At 36.6% G+C, this 14,406-nt stretch overlaps 1 protein-coding gene across 8 annotated transcripts in view; it reads left to right on the forward strand.

Annotated features, from left to right (window-relative positions):
* Positions 1 to 14,406, forward strand: part of PPM1A (protein phosphatase, Mg2+/Mn2+ dependent 1A) — a 50,424-nt gene that overhangs the window by 22,638 nt on the left and 13,380 nt on the right. For 7 of the 8 annotated variants that reach the window (NM_001302772.1, XM_024997273.2, XM_059890226.1 and 4 more), the window contains 2 exons: positions 10,624 to 11,477; positions 13,850 to 13,967. In NM_001302772.1, coding sequence (NP_001289701.1) covers positions 10,624 to 11,477; positions 13,850 to 13,967 — 972 coding nt within the window. Of the gene's footprint in view, positions 1 to 8,983; positions 10,044 to 10,623; positions 11,478 to 13,849; positions 13,968 to 14,406 lie in introns of those variants that run through there. The other variant, XM_059890228.1, reaches the window with a different exon arrangement.

Below are 14,406 nucleotides of genomic sequence, written 5' to 3' on the forward strand. Positions count from 1 at the left end.
CAACTTGTTTCATTGTATGTTTGACTTTTTTATGAGCTTATATTTGATTAAACACCAAACATTCACTCCATCATGTGTATAATTCCCTACAATTCTATTTCCCCTTTTGTAGCATAAATTTCATTTCCTTATTTATAGGGCTTCCTTGGTGGCTCAGACTGTAAAGAATTCACCTGCAATGTGGGAGACCTGGGTTCGATCCCTGAGTTAGGAAGATCCCCTGGAGAAGGGAACAGCTACCCACTCCAGAATTCTGGCCTGGAGAATTCCAGGAACAGAGAAGCCTGGCAAGCTACAATCTATGGGGTGTATTTTACTAGATTTTGTACTTACTGTTCCTTGTATTTAAAGGATTTACCTTTCTTCTTGCTGAAGTGTATCCTCTGGTAATTTTTTTAGCAACAGAGTATGGCTTGTAAATGTCCTTAGGTTTTGTCTGAGAGTATATTTTACACATTTTTTTTTTTCAAATAAAAATTCTTGATTAATAGTTTCCCCCTTTCCTATCAGCACCCTCAAGATATTATTTCATTGTATTACGAAATTTGGCAAACTTGGAACTCTGAAAGTCTGGTCTCTACCTAATTGTTACGCCTTTGTATGTAATGTTTTCCTCTGGTAATTTAAAAAAATATTCCTTTTCCATATCCTGTCACCATTATTTACTCGGTGACCTTGGGCAAGTTCTCAACAGAGGTAATGAAGTAGTATCTATCACAGGGACTGTCATGATGATTACGTTCATAGAAAGCATTTGGAGCCCTGCATATTTCAAGTATGATGTAGATGTTAGTATTTGTTGTTTGTTTTACCATACTTGATATTCTGAACACATTCCCATGATATTCCTAGGTGTGTGTATGTTGTGTTATCTGTAGGTATTCTTTTAAATAAATTATTGATCTGAAGACTCATCTTTCTTCAGTTCTAGAAAATTTATTAGCTTTTATATCTTTACATACTGCTTTTTCCTAATTCTCCTTAATTTCTGTGTTATTTTCTAGGTAATTCCTAGGTACATTTTCCAATTTACTAATTACACTTTGACTTTGCTCAGCTGATTTATGTGACCTTGGTTGTTTTTATTTCTCAGTGAATACTTTCTCATGTTCAGGTTCTTGCTTGCTCTCACTCACTGCCACCTATTCTGGTTTGGTTTCTGGCTGTTTTTTATCTTTTTTCCCCCTTCATGTCTATTGTTTTTGTTTGTATTTTAGCTTTGGAAGGATACTAAATGTGCACATTTTATTTTCTGATTGCTACTTTTTCTTCTAGGTTGAATTCCTACAATTGTTGGTGTTTGTGGGCTGTCCGTCTTAGTTTAGTTGTCCTGGTGTGTTTTGGTTTCATGTTAAGTGGGATTTGTTTGTTTGTTTGTTTTCTTTCTTTTCACCCTTACCTAGTGTGTTTTGCATGTTCCAACCTGAAACCATGTCTTATATTAGAGGGTTGGTTCCCTTGATTCTTGATAACATCAGAATCAGGCTTATGTCTCCAAGAAACACAAAGCAAAAGAAGGTCTATTCTTCTGTTGAAGGAACATGTAACTACATGTAAACTAAATTTCCATGCAATGATTAGTAAGTAGCTTTCCCCTGCTCCTTTTACAGGCAAGGAGCCCCTCCACCTGGGGCCTTTGTTTCCGTGAGCCTGGTTTCTGCCCCAGCCTTGCACGGGGGCATTTATAGTTTCTGTTATTGTCCTTATGGGATGTAGCCTTCTGTGCATCTCTGTTACTTGAGCCTGGGAGACTCACAGTTTCAGCTTCCTCAGGTGCTTTGTATTGCAAAAATTTATCTTTAGCAGGTGGCTTGGTCCTCTTAATTTTGTCTTTTATGTATTTAAATGTATTTAAATGTAATGTATTTAAAAACACAACTGGAACAGAGGAGCACTTCAAAGGATGAATATACAACATGATTTTAATGGAAGTCATCGTTTAAAATTAATGTATATGGTGCATATCTTTCAAAAAAGTACCACTTTGCTCTCCTACCTATGAGAAGTATATATTTTTACTCCTTTGCCAATAGTTATGAATTTTTGATCTTTATTAAAGTAATGTGTGAAAAGCAAATTTATTTTTAATGGCTAGTTAGATTTATCATTGCTCCATATATTTATTGGCCACTTGCATTATTTCATGAATTTCATTGTCCATGTTCTTTGTTCCTTTTCCCTTTAAAAAAATTTGTGTCTATTTTTATTGAAGTACTTACATTTGGTTGTGCTGGGTCTTTCGTTGCTGCATGCCGCCTTTTCTCTAGATGCAGAGAGCAGAAGCGTGGCTTCTCATTGCAGTGGCTTTTCGCTGCAGGGCATAGGCTCTAGGCACTTAAGCAGATTCAGTGCACACACGCTGCTATATGTAAGATAGATAACCAACAAGGGCCTATTATATAACCTAGGGATTGCTACTCAATATTCTGTGATAACCCATAAGACAAAAGAATCTGAAAAAGAATGAATATATGTATATATATTATGTTTAACTGAATCACTTTGCTGTACACCTGAAGCTAACACAACATTGTAAAATCAATTCTGTGTGTGTGTGTTTGTGTTAGTCACTCAGTCATGTCTGACTGTTTATGACCCCGTGAACTGTAGCCCACCAGGCTACTCTCTCCATGGAATTCTCCAGGCAAGAGTATTGGAGTGGGTGGCTATTCCCTTCTCCAGTGATCTTCCTGACCCAGGAATCAAATGCAGGCCTTTCACATTGCAGGTGGATTCTTTACTGTCTGAGCCACCAGGGAAGCCGTAAATCAACTATACTCCAGTAAAGTTAAAATATTTTTTAAAACGAAAATGAAAATTTAGACAAAACACGCCAAAAATAAAAAATAAATGCGGCTGGCCTCAAACTTCTTTTCAATGTCAGATGATAGGCAATAATGAAGTAATACCTGTAAATGCTGAGGATAAAGAAATCTAGATCCTGCAAAGTTGGCATTTATTATGAAGATAATTGAAAGATATTATCAAATATACCAGCACTGAAAAGGGGTATTATACATGTACTATTCCTATAAAATCTGTTTAAAGGCAGGTTAATGCTCTCAGGAGATTAATCAAAACAAGAAACTCATTGGATAATATGTCCCAGTATATAGAACTTTGTGGTAAGCAAAATATACTAAGTAAATAAAAAAGTCAAAGGTTGAAATTTTAATATCAGACAAAGGCAAGCATAAGGAATAAAATAAGATGAGCATCTTTTTTTAATTCGTGAAGGTGTTGTCTAAAATGATAATTTACACATATTTATGTGCTGTAAATATTTTTATGCCAGATAATGACAGAAAACTTATCAAAAATACTATATGCTTAAACCAAAACTATATATTATATTCAACCACACTTGAAACATTAAAACTCAAGCATTTATTGGATTATATATTGAAAAACAAAATTTTACTAACACCCTCCTACACACCTCACCCTGGGGACTAAAGAAGAAACAAATGATACCATATTATTTGACTTTAATACAGCAAAACAGTAGGTAGCCTATTTTTTCCATCAGAAAGCCTTACTTTTTATGTTTATATTTATTCCCTGAGTGTACTCTTTCTATTAGCAAACTTATTATTTGCATCTGCTTTTTTCTTTGGAGTTCTTTTATTGTGTTTGTTGAAGGTCTGCTGTGTGCTCCATGCTGAAGGAGCTGATCCAGGGTATTTGAAGGAGTCTCTCCTGAAGACCTAATACTTGAGTTAAGATCTAAGAATGAGTAAGAGGGAAGGATTGGCTTTTTAAGTAGAGGAGGTGGCATTTATTTGTTATTTTGGAGGGAGGAACCGGTGAAAAGTGCCAGGTACTTTAAGAAAGCCATATGGTTGGAGTAGAGAATGTTGTTGGGGTGGAGTGGTTATGGAGTGGGGAGAATTATGAAGCAAGGTAAGTCTGGAAAAGGTTGATGAGCTCCTGACCACTCAGGGATTTCATGCGAGCCATAGTAAGCAGTTCATTATCGCCCCTAAAGAGAGGATAGTCATTGAATAACTTTTAATACAGAATGATATGGTGAAACTTGTATTATCTTTTTCTTCCACTCTTATTCATATGTAATTGACATACAGTACTATGTAAGTTTAAGGTGTGCACCATAATTTGACCTACATACATCATGAAATGATAATCACAGTGGTAATGTTTAGTTCAACATCTGTCATCTCAGTTCAGTTCAGTTTCTCAGTCATAGCTGACTCTCTGCGACCCCATGAACTGTAGCACGCCAGGCCTCCCTGTCCATCACCAACTCCCAGAGTTTACTCAAACTCATGTCCATTGAGTCAGTGATGCCATCCAACCATCTCACCCTCTTTCGTCCCCCTTCTTCTTCTGCCTTCAATCTTTCCCAGCATCAGGGTCTTTTCAAATGAGTCAGTTCTTTGCATCAGGTGGCCAAAGTATTGGAGTTGCAGCTTCAGCATCAGTCCTTCCAATGAAGATTCAGGACTAATTTCCTTTAGGATGGACTGGTTGGATCTCCTTGCTAGATTTAAAAAAAGAAAAAATTTTTTGTGATAAGGACTTTTAGGATTTACTATCTTAACAACATATATATATATATATGCATAAAACACAGCAGCATTCATTATATTAATCACATTGTACCTTACATCCCTAGTACTTATTTATCTTGTAACTGTTAAACAGATTGTATCGTTCAACTGCCTTCATCCAATTCCCTTTCTTACCACTCCTAGTGACCACAAATATGATATTTTTTTATGAGCTTGTTTTTTTGTTTTGGGGTATTTTGTCTTATTTTGCGTTGTTTTGTTTAAAATACAATTGACCTAAAACACTATGTTGGACTTTTGTGGTGGCTCAGATGGTAAAGAACCTGCCTGCAGGGGAGGAGACCCAGGTTCAATCCCTGGATTGGGAAGATCCCTCAGAGAAGGAAATGGCAACCCACTACAGTATTCTTGCCTGGAAAATTCCATGGACAGTGGAGCCTGGTGGGTTACAATCCATGGGGGTCACAAAGAGTCAGACACAACGGAGCACACACTACCTCGAAGAATAACGCATTGAGAGAGAATGATAACTTGAAGACTAGTGTTAGAGAAGAAACTGGGCAGATTTGAAAATCTATGTAAATAATATATCTAAAATATATTTTAAATAATATAAGTAGTACAATCCATGGAACTTGATGATGGACTGATGGGAGATGAAGTAGAAAGAGATATCAAAGGTATGTCCTTGGTTTCTATTCATTTTGATGAATGATGGTAACATGCATTGGCAAAAGCTGTGAAAGAAAAAAAAAAGATGCATAAAGGTACCTCAGGAGCCAGCATAGAGTGAGAAGAGAACCTAGATCTAAGCCTTGAATGCTTATATTTAATGGCTTGAGAGGTACAGGAGACATGGATGGAAGAGCTAGGAGTAGGAGGAAAGCTTGGAGTGTGTAGCATCTTGAAAAGCCAGTGGGAACAGTGTTTAAAGAGAGTATTGTGTTGATCACTGCTGTGAGCAGCCAGCCAGATGTCCATTGGATTAAGTTTGGAGGAACTTCTTTTGATGGAATGGCCAGACAACAGTTTGGAGCGTCAACACTTTTAAAAAGAGTCTCAACTGTAGAGAAAGAAGCAGGAGGTAGCTAAAGGGAGTGAGTCATCTAAATACTTACTTTTAATGGGTAACGTTTGAATATCTTTAAAAGTTGTACTGCAGTAGGAAGGGAGAGGAATAAAAGGAGTCAAAGAGAATAGTAGTGTTGGGTTCCTGGGAAGACATATAAGTCATATAAGATTCCTTTGAAGCCTAGTCTCCAAAACTATAATGGAAGGATTTAACTTAAGTGAGAGGATGGAGTACTCTAATGTAAGAAAGGTCTGAGGGTAGGATGGGTACATACGGGGGTGGGTTTGTATGTTTGGAATCAAGATGAGGAAAGAACTTCTGAGTTCTAAAAGAATTCCTTGAAGTGATCTCATTTATTGGTTCTCTGTTTATTGTTTTAACTGTGGTATCTAGCTATTCATTGTCTCTATTGAAAATTTTAATTCACTAATTGTTTTTCATTTCCATGAACCTACTTTCAGAGTGGTTTGTTTCTTTTTGCTTTGGTTGACAGCCTGCAATTGTTTTACTCATTCAGTGTCATCTCATAAATTGATGGGTGTTTTCTAGTTTGGAGCTAATGGATACTGAGTTCACCACCCTCCCCTCCTACCCATTCCCACCTTTAACTTCTGAATCTTTAAAAATATATCTTCTTATTGTTCTTTGCTTATTAATATATTTTATTTAGCTTGAGTATTTGAGATTGGCATTGCCAGAAACTGCGATTAGTGCCCTATTGTTTGCTGTTAGTCCCAAAAATAAAAGTTAAAAGTTGAGATTTCTTTTCTCCCTTTATTTTCTCTTCTTCTTTACCTCTTCTTTCCTCTTTTTTTGGTCATTTACCCTTGGTAGTTTAGAAATTTAGAAAACAAATTAAATAGAGTAGGCACAGGAAAAAATGACACTAAAAGAAGTTTCTGCTTTCCTTGGTGACTGTCTTCCATGCCTGTCTGCCTTTTATGTTGTTTTTTTAAAGCCTGCATTTTGGCCTACTTTTATTTAGTCAACTCTGAGCACATGCTAGGTTGCATCACAACACTAGCATTATTAGCCGATCTGAACATTTCAATACAAAGTACTATGACAGTTATGAAGATACTTACTTATATATAATTTCTGATAAGTATTATTTTTATATAACTGCTTCACCAGGCTTCTGCAAATTATTCAGAATTCAAGGAGGTAAGATTTCTAAATGGCTTTTTTTCAGTATGTGAGACTCCAGACACAAAATTATTAATTTGTATTTTTGCATTTGCAGCAGAGCTGGACCTAAAATTTTATCATACGATTGACTTGGTTTGTTATATTTTTACATTCCTAATATATATTTTTTCAAAAGTTTCAATGAATCATTTGCTTGGTAGTTTCATGTGTATATTTAGAAAATAACTACTGGCCTTTTCTATAAAAGTGTAAGGTCCCTATTAGGTAATAACAGAATCTAGATTGGCTGTGTATGTGAGAATGTAGTAATAATTAAATAGTTTCCATTTGCAGAGTTCCTAATTTTTGCTATACTCAATGTAACTACTTTGCACCCATTACCTCATTTAAACTTTTGCAGCAACATTCAGAGGTAAGTGTTAATATGCCCACTGTACAGATGAAGAAAGAATGCTAGATTAGTGATATCGAGTGTCTTAAGTATACCGTTGTCCAACATTATTCACAGGGAGTGATTCCAGGAGCCCCTGTGGACACCAAATGTGTGGATGCTCAAGTCCCTTCCATAAGGGTAGTACAGTGAATATAGTGAGCCCTCCATATTCACGGATGTGAAACCCGAAGATATGGAGGGCTGGCTGTAACCCCTCCCACCTCCCCTTTAGCCTCACTAAAGGAATTGAGGTACAGAGATGAGGCAACTTGCTGTTGACCTTCAGCAGATGACTTAACCTCACCACAGCTCTATCATCTTCTATCTTCCTAATCTAGGCTTTCCATCTCTCTAATCTTTACCACTGGTACACAGTTGCCTAGGTTGCAATCCTACTTTGGAAATTCTATTTTTTTTTTAATTTTGATTTTTTCTAAAGGTCCACAGATAAGTTCTTTTGTACAACCATGTCTGAGACCATTGCCTTAGTAGTAAACGGTGCTTTAGAGTGAGGCAGACTTGAATTTGAGTCCTAATTCCCCTAAATTTTTCTGATGAGTGACATTGGCCAAGTTTTTTAGTCTCAATAAAATTCATCTATTAGGTTGGTGCAAAAGTAACTGCAATTTTGCATTGTTGAACTTTGCCATTGGATATTGGAATACATTCTTAAATAAATGTAATTATAATGCACATTTCTTACTTTGTTTTTTTGCTAATGACTTATTACTGTTTATTTTGGACTATAGAAATGATGTTAGACAAAAAGCAAATTTTAGCAATTTTTTGATTTGAGTTCAAATGGGTCATAAACCAGTGGCGACAGCCCATAACAACTCGTTTGGTTCAGGAGCTGCTGGCAAAATGTACAATGGTGGTTCAAGAAGTTTTGCAAAGGAGACGAGAACCTTAAAGACAAGGATGCCAGCCATGGGAAGTTGACAGTGACCATTTGAGAGCCATTGTCAAAGCTGATCCTCTTAAAACACATGATAAGTTGCTCAAGAACCCAGCATTGACCATTCTATAGTCATTCAGCATTTGAAGCAAATTGGAACAGTGAAAGAGCTCAATAAGTGGGTACCTCATGAGCTGACTGAAAACCAAAAAAAAAAAATCATCATTTTGAAGTGTTGTCTTCTCTTATTCTATGCAACAACAATGAACCATCTCTTCACTGGATTGTGACATACAACGAAAAGTGGATTTTCTATGACAACCATTGACGACCAGCTCAGTGGTTGGACCAAGAAGATGCTCCAAAGCACTTCCCAAAGCCAAACTTGCACCCCAAAAAGGTCATGGTCACTGTTTGGTGGTCTGCTGCCCATCTGATCCACTACAGCTTTCTGAATCCCGGTAAAACCAGTACATCTGAAAAGTATGCTCAGCAGATTTATGAGATGCACCAAAAACTGCAGTGCCTGCAGCTGGCTGGCAGTGGTCAACAGAAAGGGCCCAAAGTTTCTGAAAAACTTACTTCAGAAGTTGAATAAATTGGGCCTCATCTGCCACATTCAGTTGACTTCTCACCAACCACCACTTCTTCAAGCATCTTGACAACTTTTTGCAGGGAAAATAGTTTCCACAGTCAGCAGGAGGCAGAAAATGCTTTCCAAGAGTTGATTGAATCCCCAAGCATGGATTTTTCATTATTATTATTTTTTTTTTTTTTTGACTATGCTGGGTCTTCATTGATGTGTGGGCTTTTCTCTAGTTGCGGAGAGCAGGGGTTACTTTCTAGTTGCAATGCGGGGGCTTCTCATTGTGGTGGCTTCTCGTTTTGGAGCACAGGTTCTAGGATGCGCAGACTTCAGTAGTTGGGTCACTTGGGCTCAATGGCTGCAGTTCCTGGGCTCTAGAGCACAAGCTCAGTAGTTGTGGTACATGGGCTTAGTTGCTCTGAGGTGTGTGTGGTCTTACCGGATCAGGGATCGAACTCATGTCTCCTGCATTGGCAGGCAGATTCTTTACCACTGAGCCACCAGGGAACCCCCCAAGCATGGATTTTTGCACTACAAGAATACACAAACATTTCTTGTTGGCAAAAATGTTTGATTGTAATGGTTTCTATTTTGATTAATAAAGATGTGTTTGAGCCTGGTTACAATGATTTAAAATTCAAGGTTCGAAACCACAATTACTTTTTCATCAACCTAATATAAACTGAACATAATATTATAACTTACCTCAGAGTTTTGTTGAGAATAAATTGAAGTAACACTTGCAAAACTTAGAATGATTTAGAGTTCATCTTACACATTGTCTGCTATTAAGATGTCATTACTATTGTGTCTTTTGTCCCATCAAAACACCCTTGCCGTATTGTGTATCAATTTGATGAAAACCACCTTAAGAAAGGACTAATGGCTAGTTTTCGTTATTTAACTGCCATTAGTGGAACCGTAATGAAAGTGGACAAGTAGGCAGGAGATCATTGTATCATACCAATCAGCCAGACTTCTCTGCTGTGTATTAGTTTGGCTTTAGTAGGATGAAGGAGGAGGGAGAGGTTGCCAGGAAATGTTCCTGAGTTGTTTTTCTTCTTCCTCTTTCTCTTCCAGCTTCTTTTCAGACCTTAGCATCGTAGTATCACAGATTCCCAGTTTCCTAAGTTCATCCTAATTTACCTAGGTACTTTCCCCACTCCTACCCATCTCTCTTCACCTTCATTAAACCTCATCCTATCCTCCTTTCAGATTGCATTCAGTTGTGACTCATTTGATAACTTGGACCCCAGGTCTCTACATTCCAAGGCTATTACTCAAGTAAAGACCAACCTGAATCCTGAACACTGTCTTCCTGCCTTGTAAGCCCATTGCAAGCCAGAGGTTTTCGCTTTTGATTATTGGGAAAGGTTAGCCAAACTTTCAGACTTGTCCACAGTGCTGTCCTAGACCTTTTGATCTCCTTTACTATTTATACCGAGTGATTATAAAGTGCTATAATAATGATACGTGTTATTACCACTAGGTTAGGTTACAATAGATAAAGTGTGTATAATGGCTTTGCAGCTTGAAAATTGAGGATGAACCACTTACAGTAATTTAATAACTTATTGGCTTATCAAAGACTGAAAAACCTATGGAAAACATAGAATTTGAGCTAGAATATAAAGGACGGGTATACTTACTTATATAAGGAAGGAGGAAAGGCAGGAAATCCCAGTTAATGGCACTGACAGGAGGAAAGGTTAAGGGAAGGAGCATGCAAATTTGGATCCTTGTAAGTAGATTTTTTTTTTTTTTTTACTTTTTCAGAGGTTTGTGTAATAGGAATAAAACTAGATATTTGGAACCAAACTTTGGAAAATCCTGAATACTCAACTAATATTTAAACTTTCTTTGTATTTCCTTCATTCTTAAAGGTTGTTGGATATGTATTGATAGTTTGTTTATAAGACAGTTATTAACTTTTTTGTTTCTCTTCCTTTGCAGACCTAGAGAATCAAGACATAATGGGAGCATTTTTAGACAAACCAAAGATGGAAAAACATAATGCCCAGGGGCAGGGTAATGGGTTGCGATATGGGCTAAGCAGCATGCAAGGCTGGCGAGTTGAAATGGAGGATGCACATACTGCTGTGATCGGTCTGCCAAGTGGACTTGAAACATGGTCATTCTTTGCTGTGTATGATGGGCATGCTGGTTCTCAGGTTGCCAAATACTGCTGTGAGCATTTGTTAGATCACATCACCAATAACCAGGATTTTAAAGGGTCTGCAGGAGCACCTTCTGTGGAAAATGTAAAGAATGGAATCAGAACAGGCTTCCTGGAGATTGATGAACATATGAGAGTTATGTCAGAGAAGAAACATGGTGCTGATAGGAGTGGGTCAACAGCTGTGGGTGTCTTAATTTCTCCTCAACACACGTATTTCATTAACTGTGGAGACTCAAGAGGTTTACTTTGTAGGAACAGGAAAGTTTACTTCTTCACACAAGATCACAAACCAAGTAATCCGCTGGAAAAAGAACGAATTCAGAATGCAGGTGGTTCTGTAATGATTCAGCGTGTGAATGGCTCTCTGGCTGTGTCGAGGGCCCTTGGGGACTTTGATTACAAATGTGTCCATGGAAAAGGTCCTACAGAGCAGCTTGTTTCACCAGAGCCTGAAGTCCATGATATTGAAAGATCTGAAGAAGATGATCAATTCATTATTCTTGCATGTGATGGTATTTGGGATGTCATGGGAAATGAAGAGCTCTGTGATTTTGTAAGATCCAGACTTGAAGTCACTGATGACCTTGAGAAAGTTTGCAATGAAGTAGTCGACACCTGTTTGTATAAGGTAGCTAGACTTTTTTTTTTTTTAAGACAAAATGGTTTTATGGCATCTTAATTACTACTATAGTATAAAATCATCTTAGAGCCTATAGCTCAGAAATAAGTTTTTGGTACAGTTGCAGGATACTTTTCATCAATTATAAAAATAATATAGGAATACTTCTTAGAAATAAATTATCCAGTTACCATAAATGCAAGAGTTATCTGGATGTTTAATCTTTTTTAGTAACCATAATTACTTGAGTTTTTTGATATGGAATATTATCAAAGGTAAAAAGACTGTATCAAAGTGAATGTTTTCAAAAGAGGAATGGGGAGAGTTAAGCCTCATTGTCTATAAATGAAAGGCATTTTAGAATTTTAATATTTTACCATGTGATATCTCAGTATATTTATGGAAATACTTTGAGACTGCTCTAATGAATCTGTAGCACCAACAGAGAGGATTTAGTGATGATTTGGTGTTATGTAATAGAAATAGCCTTGGACATGGAGTCAGAAGAACTTGGTATGAGACTGTGTATGACTTCAGGTAAGCTCTTTAAACTATCTGGAAAATCAGTTTCTTTAATTGTTCAAGAGAGAGATATTATTACCCTGTCTATGGGGTTGTCTGGATAATCAAATGGGATTGTGTAGATGAGCAACAGAAGGTTCTGCAGACTTAAGAGTCAGAAAGTGAAAGTGAAGTTGCTCAGTCGTGTCCGACTCGTGTGTGACCCCGTGGACTGTAGCCCACCAGGCTTCTCTGTCCATGGGATTCTCCAGGCAAGAATACTGCAGTGGGTTGCCATTTCCTTCTCCAGGGGATCTTCCCAACCCAGGAATCGAACCCAGGTCTCCTGCATTGCAGGCAGACGCTTTACCCTCTGAGCCACCAGGGAAGCCCCTTGAGTCAGACCTGGAATCAAATCTTACCTCTGTTACTTTTGTACTGTACAGTCTTGAACAAATTGTTCAGCCCCTCTCAGCTATTTGAATGGAGAAAAATAGTATCTAACTCATAAGACTGGGGAATGAAATTAATGAGCTAATGTATACATGTAAACATGCTGCTCCCTTTTTAATAAGGTTAAAATGTTACACAGCTTACTCCTTTAGCTGCAGCACTAGCACTAGAATGCAAGCCCTTGACTTGGCTGCAGTGTTCTTTCTGCCACACTGTTGTATTTTGTCAATAATGCGTACTAATTCTTTGTGGGTTTTCTTTTGTTTGTTTAAAAAATGCTGATTTTATAAAACTTTGGAGGCTATATATTTGATTTTCTTTTAAAACTCAGAAATAGTAAGTCAACATAATACTGTTCGTAGTTTTATATGCACAACTGCCAGCTATACTTAAAATCTTAATTAAAAATCAGGTTTATGTAACATCCAACACAAATCAAGTTTATGTAACATCTAACAAATATGTTTTAAAAAAATCAATAGAACGACAACTTGATAGTGCACACTGTTAATTTCTGAATTTAGGAGGAACAATACAATGCCGCTTATGTTCTTTGTCCCTTTTACTATAAAAAAGGGACAAAGTAGCATTCATTTGTTAGGTTTATCCTTTAGCACTTGAGAATTCAATACTTTGTTAACTAAATTAAAAGCTGTTTTCTTAAGAGACTTATCAGATTCAGATATTAGTAAATTATGACTCAGATTCCACTTTATCTGTTCTGCATTATGCTCTATAGAAGGTAACTCCCAGTTATTATTAATAATAGGAAAAGTCTGATTTGTGGGGAGGCCAAAATTGATTCAAGTATTGTAATTATAGTATTTTGAATATGTAGGTGTCTGAATGTACTTCCTAAAAGTTAAGCCTTTTTTTTTTAAATTATGAAAATTAAAAGTTGGTTTATAAACTTTATATATGTAGTTTTATTTCTAATTCTATATTTCTACTTATAATGAAGCAAATCAATTAGTCTCACAATTTATTTTAAATGTAAATTTGTCAGGTATATGTGTAACTACAGATGAAATCATGTTGTAAAGAATATCACTAGTATTTTCTACCTTGTTGAATTCAATGTATGTGTGTATGTGTATTTGTGTTAGGTATCACTTCATGTTAAGTAGGCCACCAGTAAATGTTCAGAAATATTTATTTTATAGAACTTTAAAAAATTATTGTTGCAGTAGAGTTTAACCTGTAGTGTTTCTTTCCTGTCTTTTGGAGTGTTGGTTATTCTATATACCATAGGTACTATATATGTATTTGGGGGGGTGCCCTTCCACATGTGCATATATATTTTTCTCTCCTTATGAACAATATATGTTTTCACTAGAACAAGCATAATTGACATGGCTGTAAAGGTTCTCAAGGCTTTGAAGAGCAAAAAGGAAACAAAATGTTTTCTCAAACTTTTTTCTTCCCAGGGAAGTCGAGACAACATGAGTGTGATATTGATCTGTTTTCCAAATGCACCCAAAGTATCGCCAGAAGCAGTGAAGAAGGAGGAAGAGTTGGACAAATACCTGGAAAGCAGAGTAGAAGGTGGATCATTTAACAAAAAATAAGTAGCTTTATTAAAGAAAAACCTCAGCATAATCAAACTTTTATAACATGTTAACTTTTAGGTCTTTACGTACGTGACTTCGACATTTGGTGTTTAGTGTACAGAAGTGGGAAAGGGCGTTTCTGTAGTAGCTGTTGAGGTATTTGTTACTGTCCTATTACAGTTATATTAGAAATAACAAGTATGGCCCAGTACATTCTGTTCAGGATACTTGGTAAAGTGTTTGTATGCTTTCAAATTCTTGATTAATTCACTGGCATGAATAATCTTATGCCAGGAAAGTCTGATTTATGGTTTATTATAAATAGATTATTTATGATGGTGATAATTTGAATGCCATCTTTTGTGTAAAGCTGTGTTTATGAATTTAACATCTTTGGGACTTTTAAAATAAGAACTTGAAGATCATAGCCTGGT

Source organism: Bos taurus, chromosome 10 (assembly GCF_002263795.3).
Source record: "Bos taurus isolate L1 Dominette 01449 registration number 42190680 breed Hereford chromosome 10, ARS-UCD2.0, whole genome shotgun sequence".
Lineage (NCBI taxonomy): Eukaryota > Metazoa > Chordata > Mammalia > Artiodactyla > Bovidae > Bos > Bos taurus.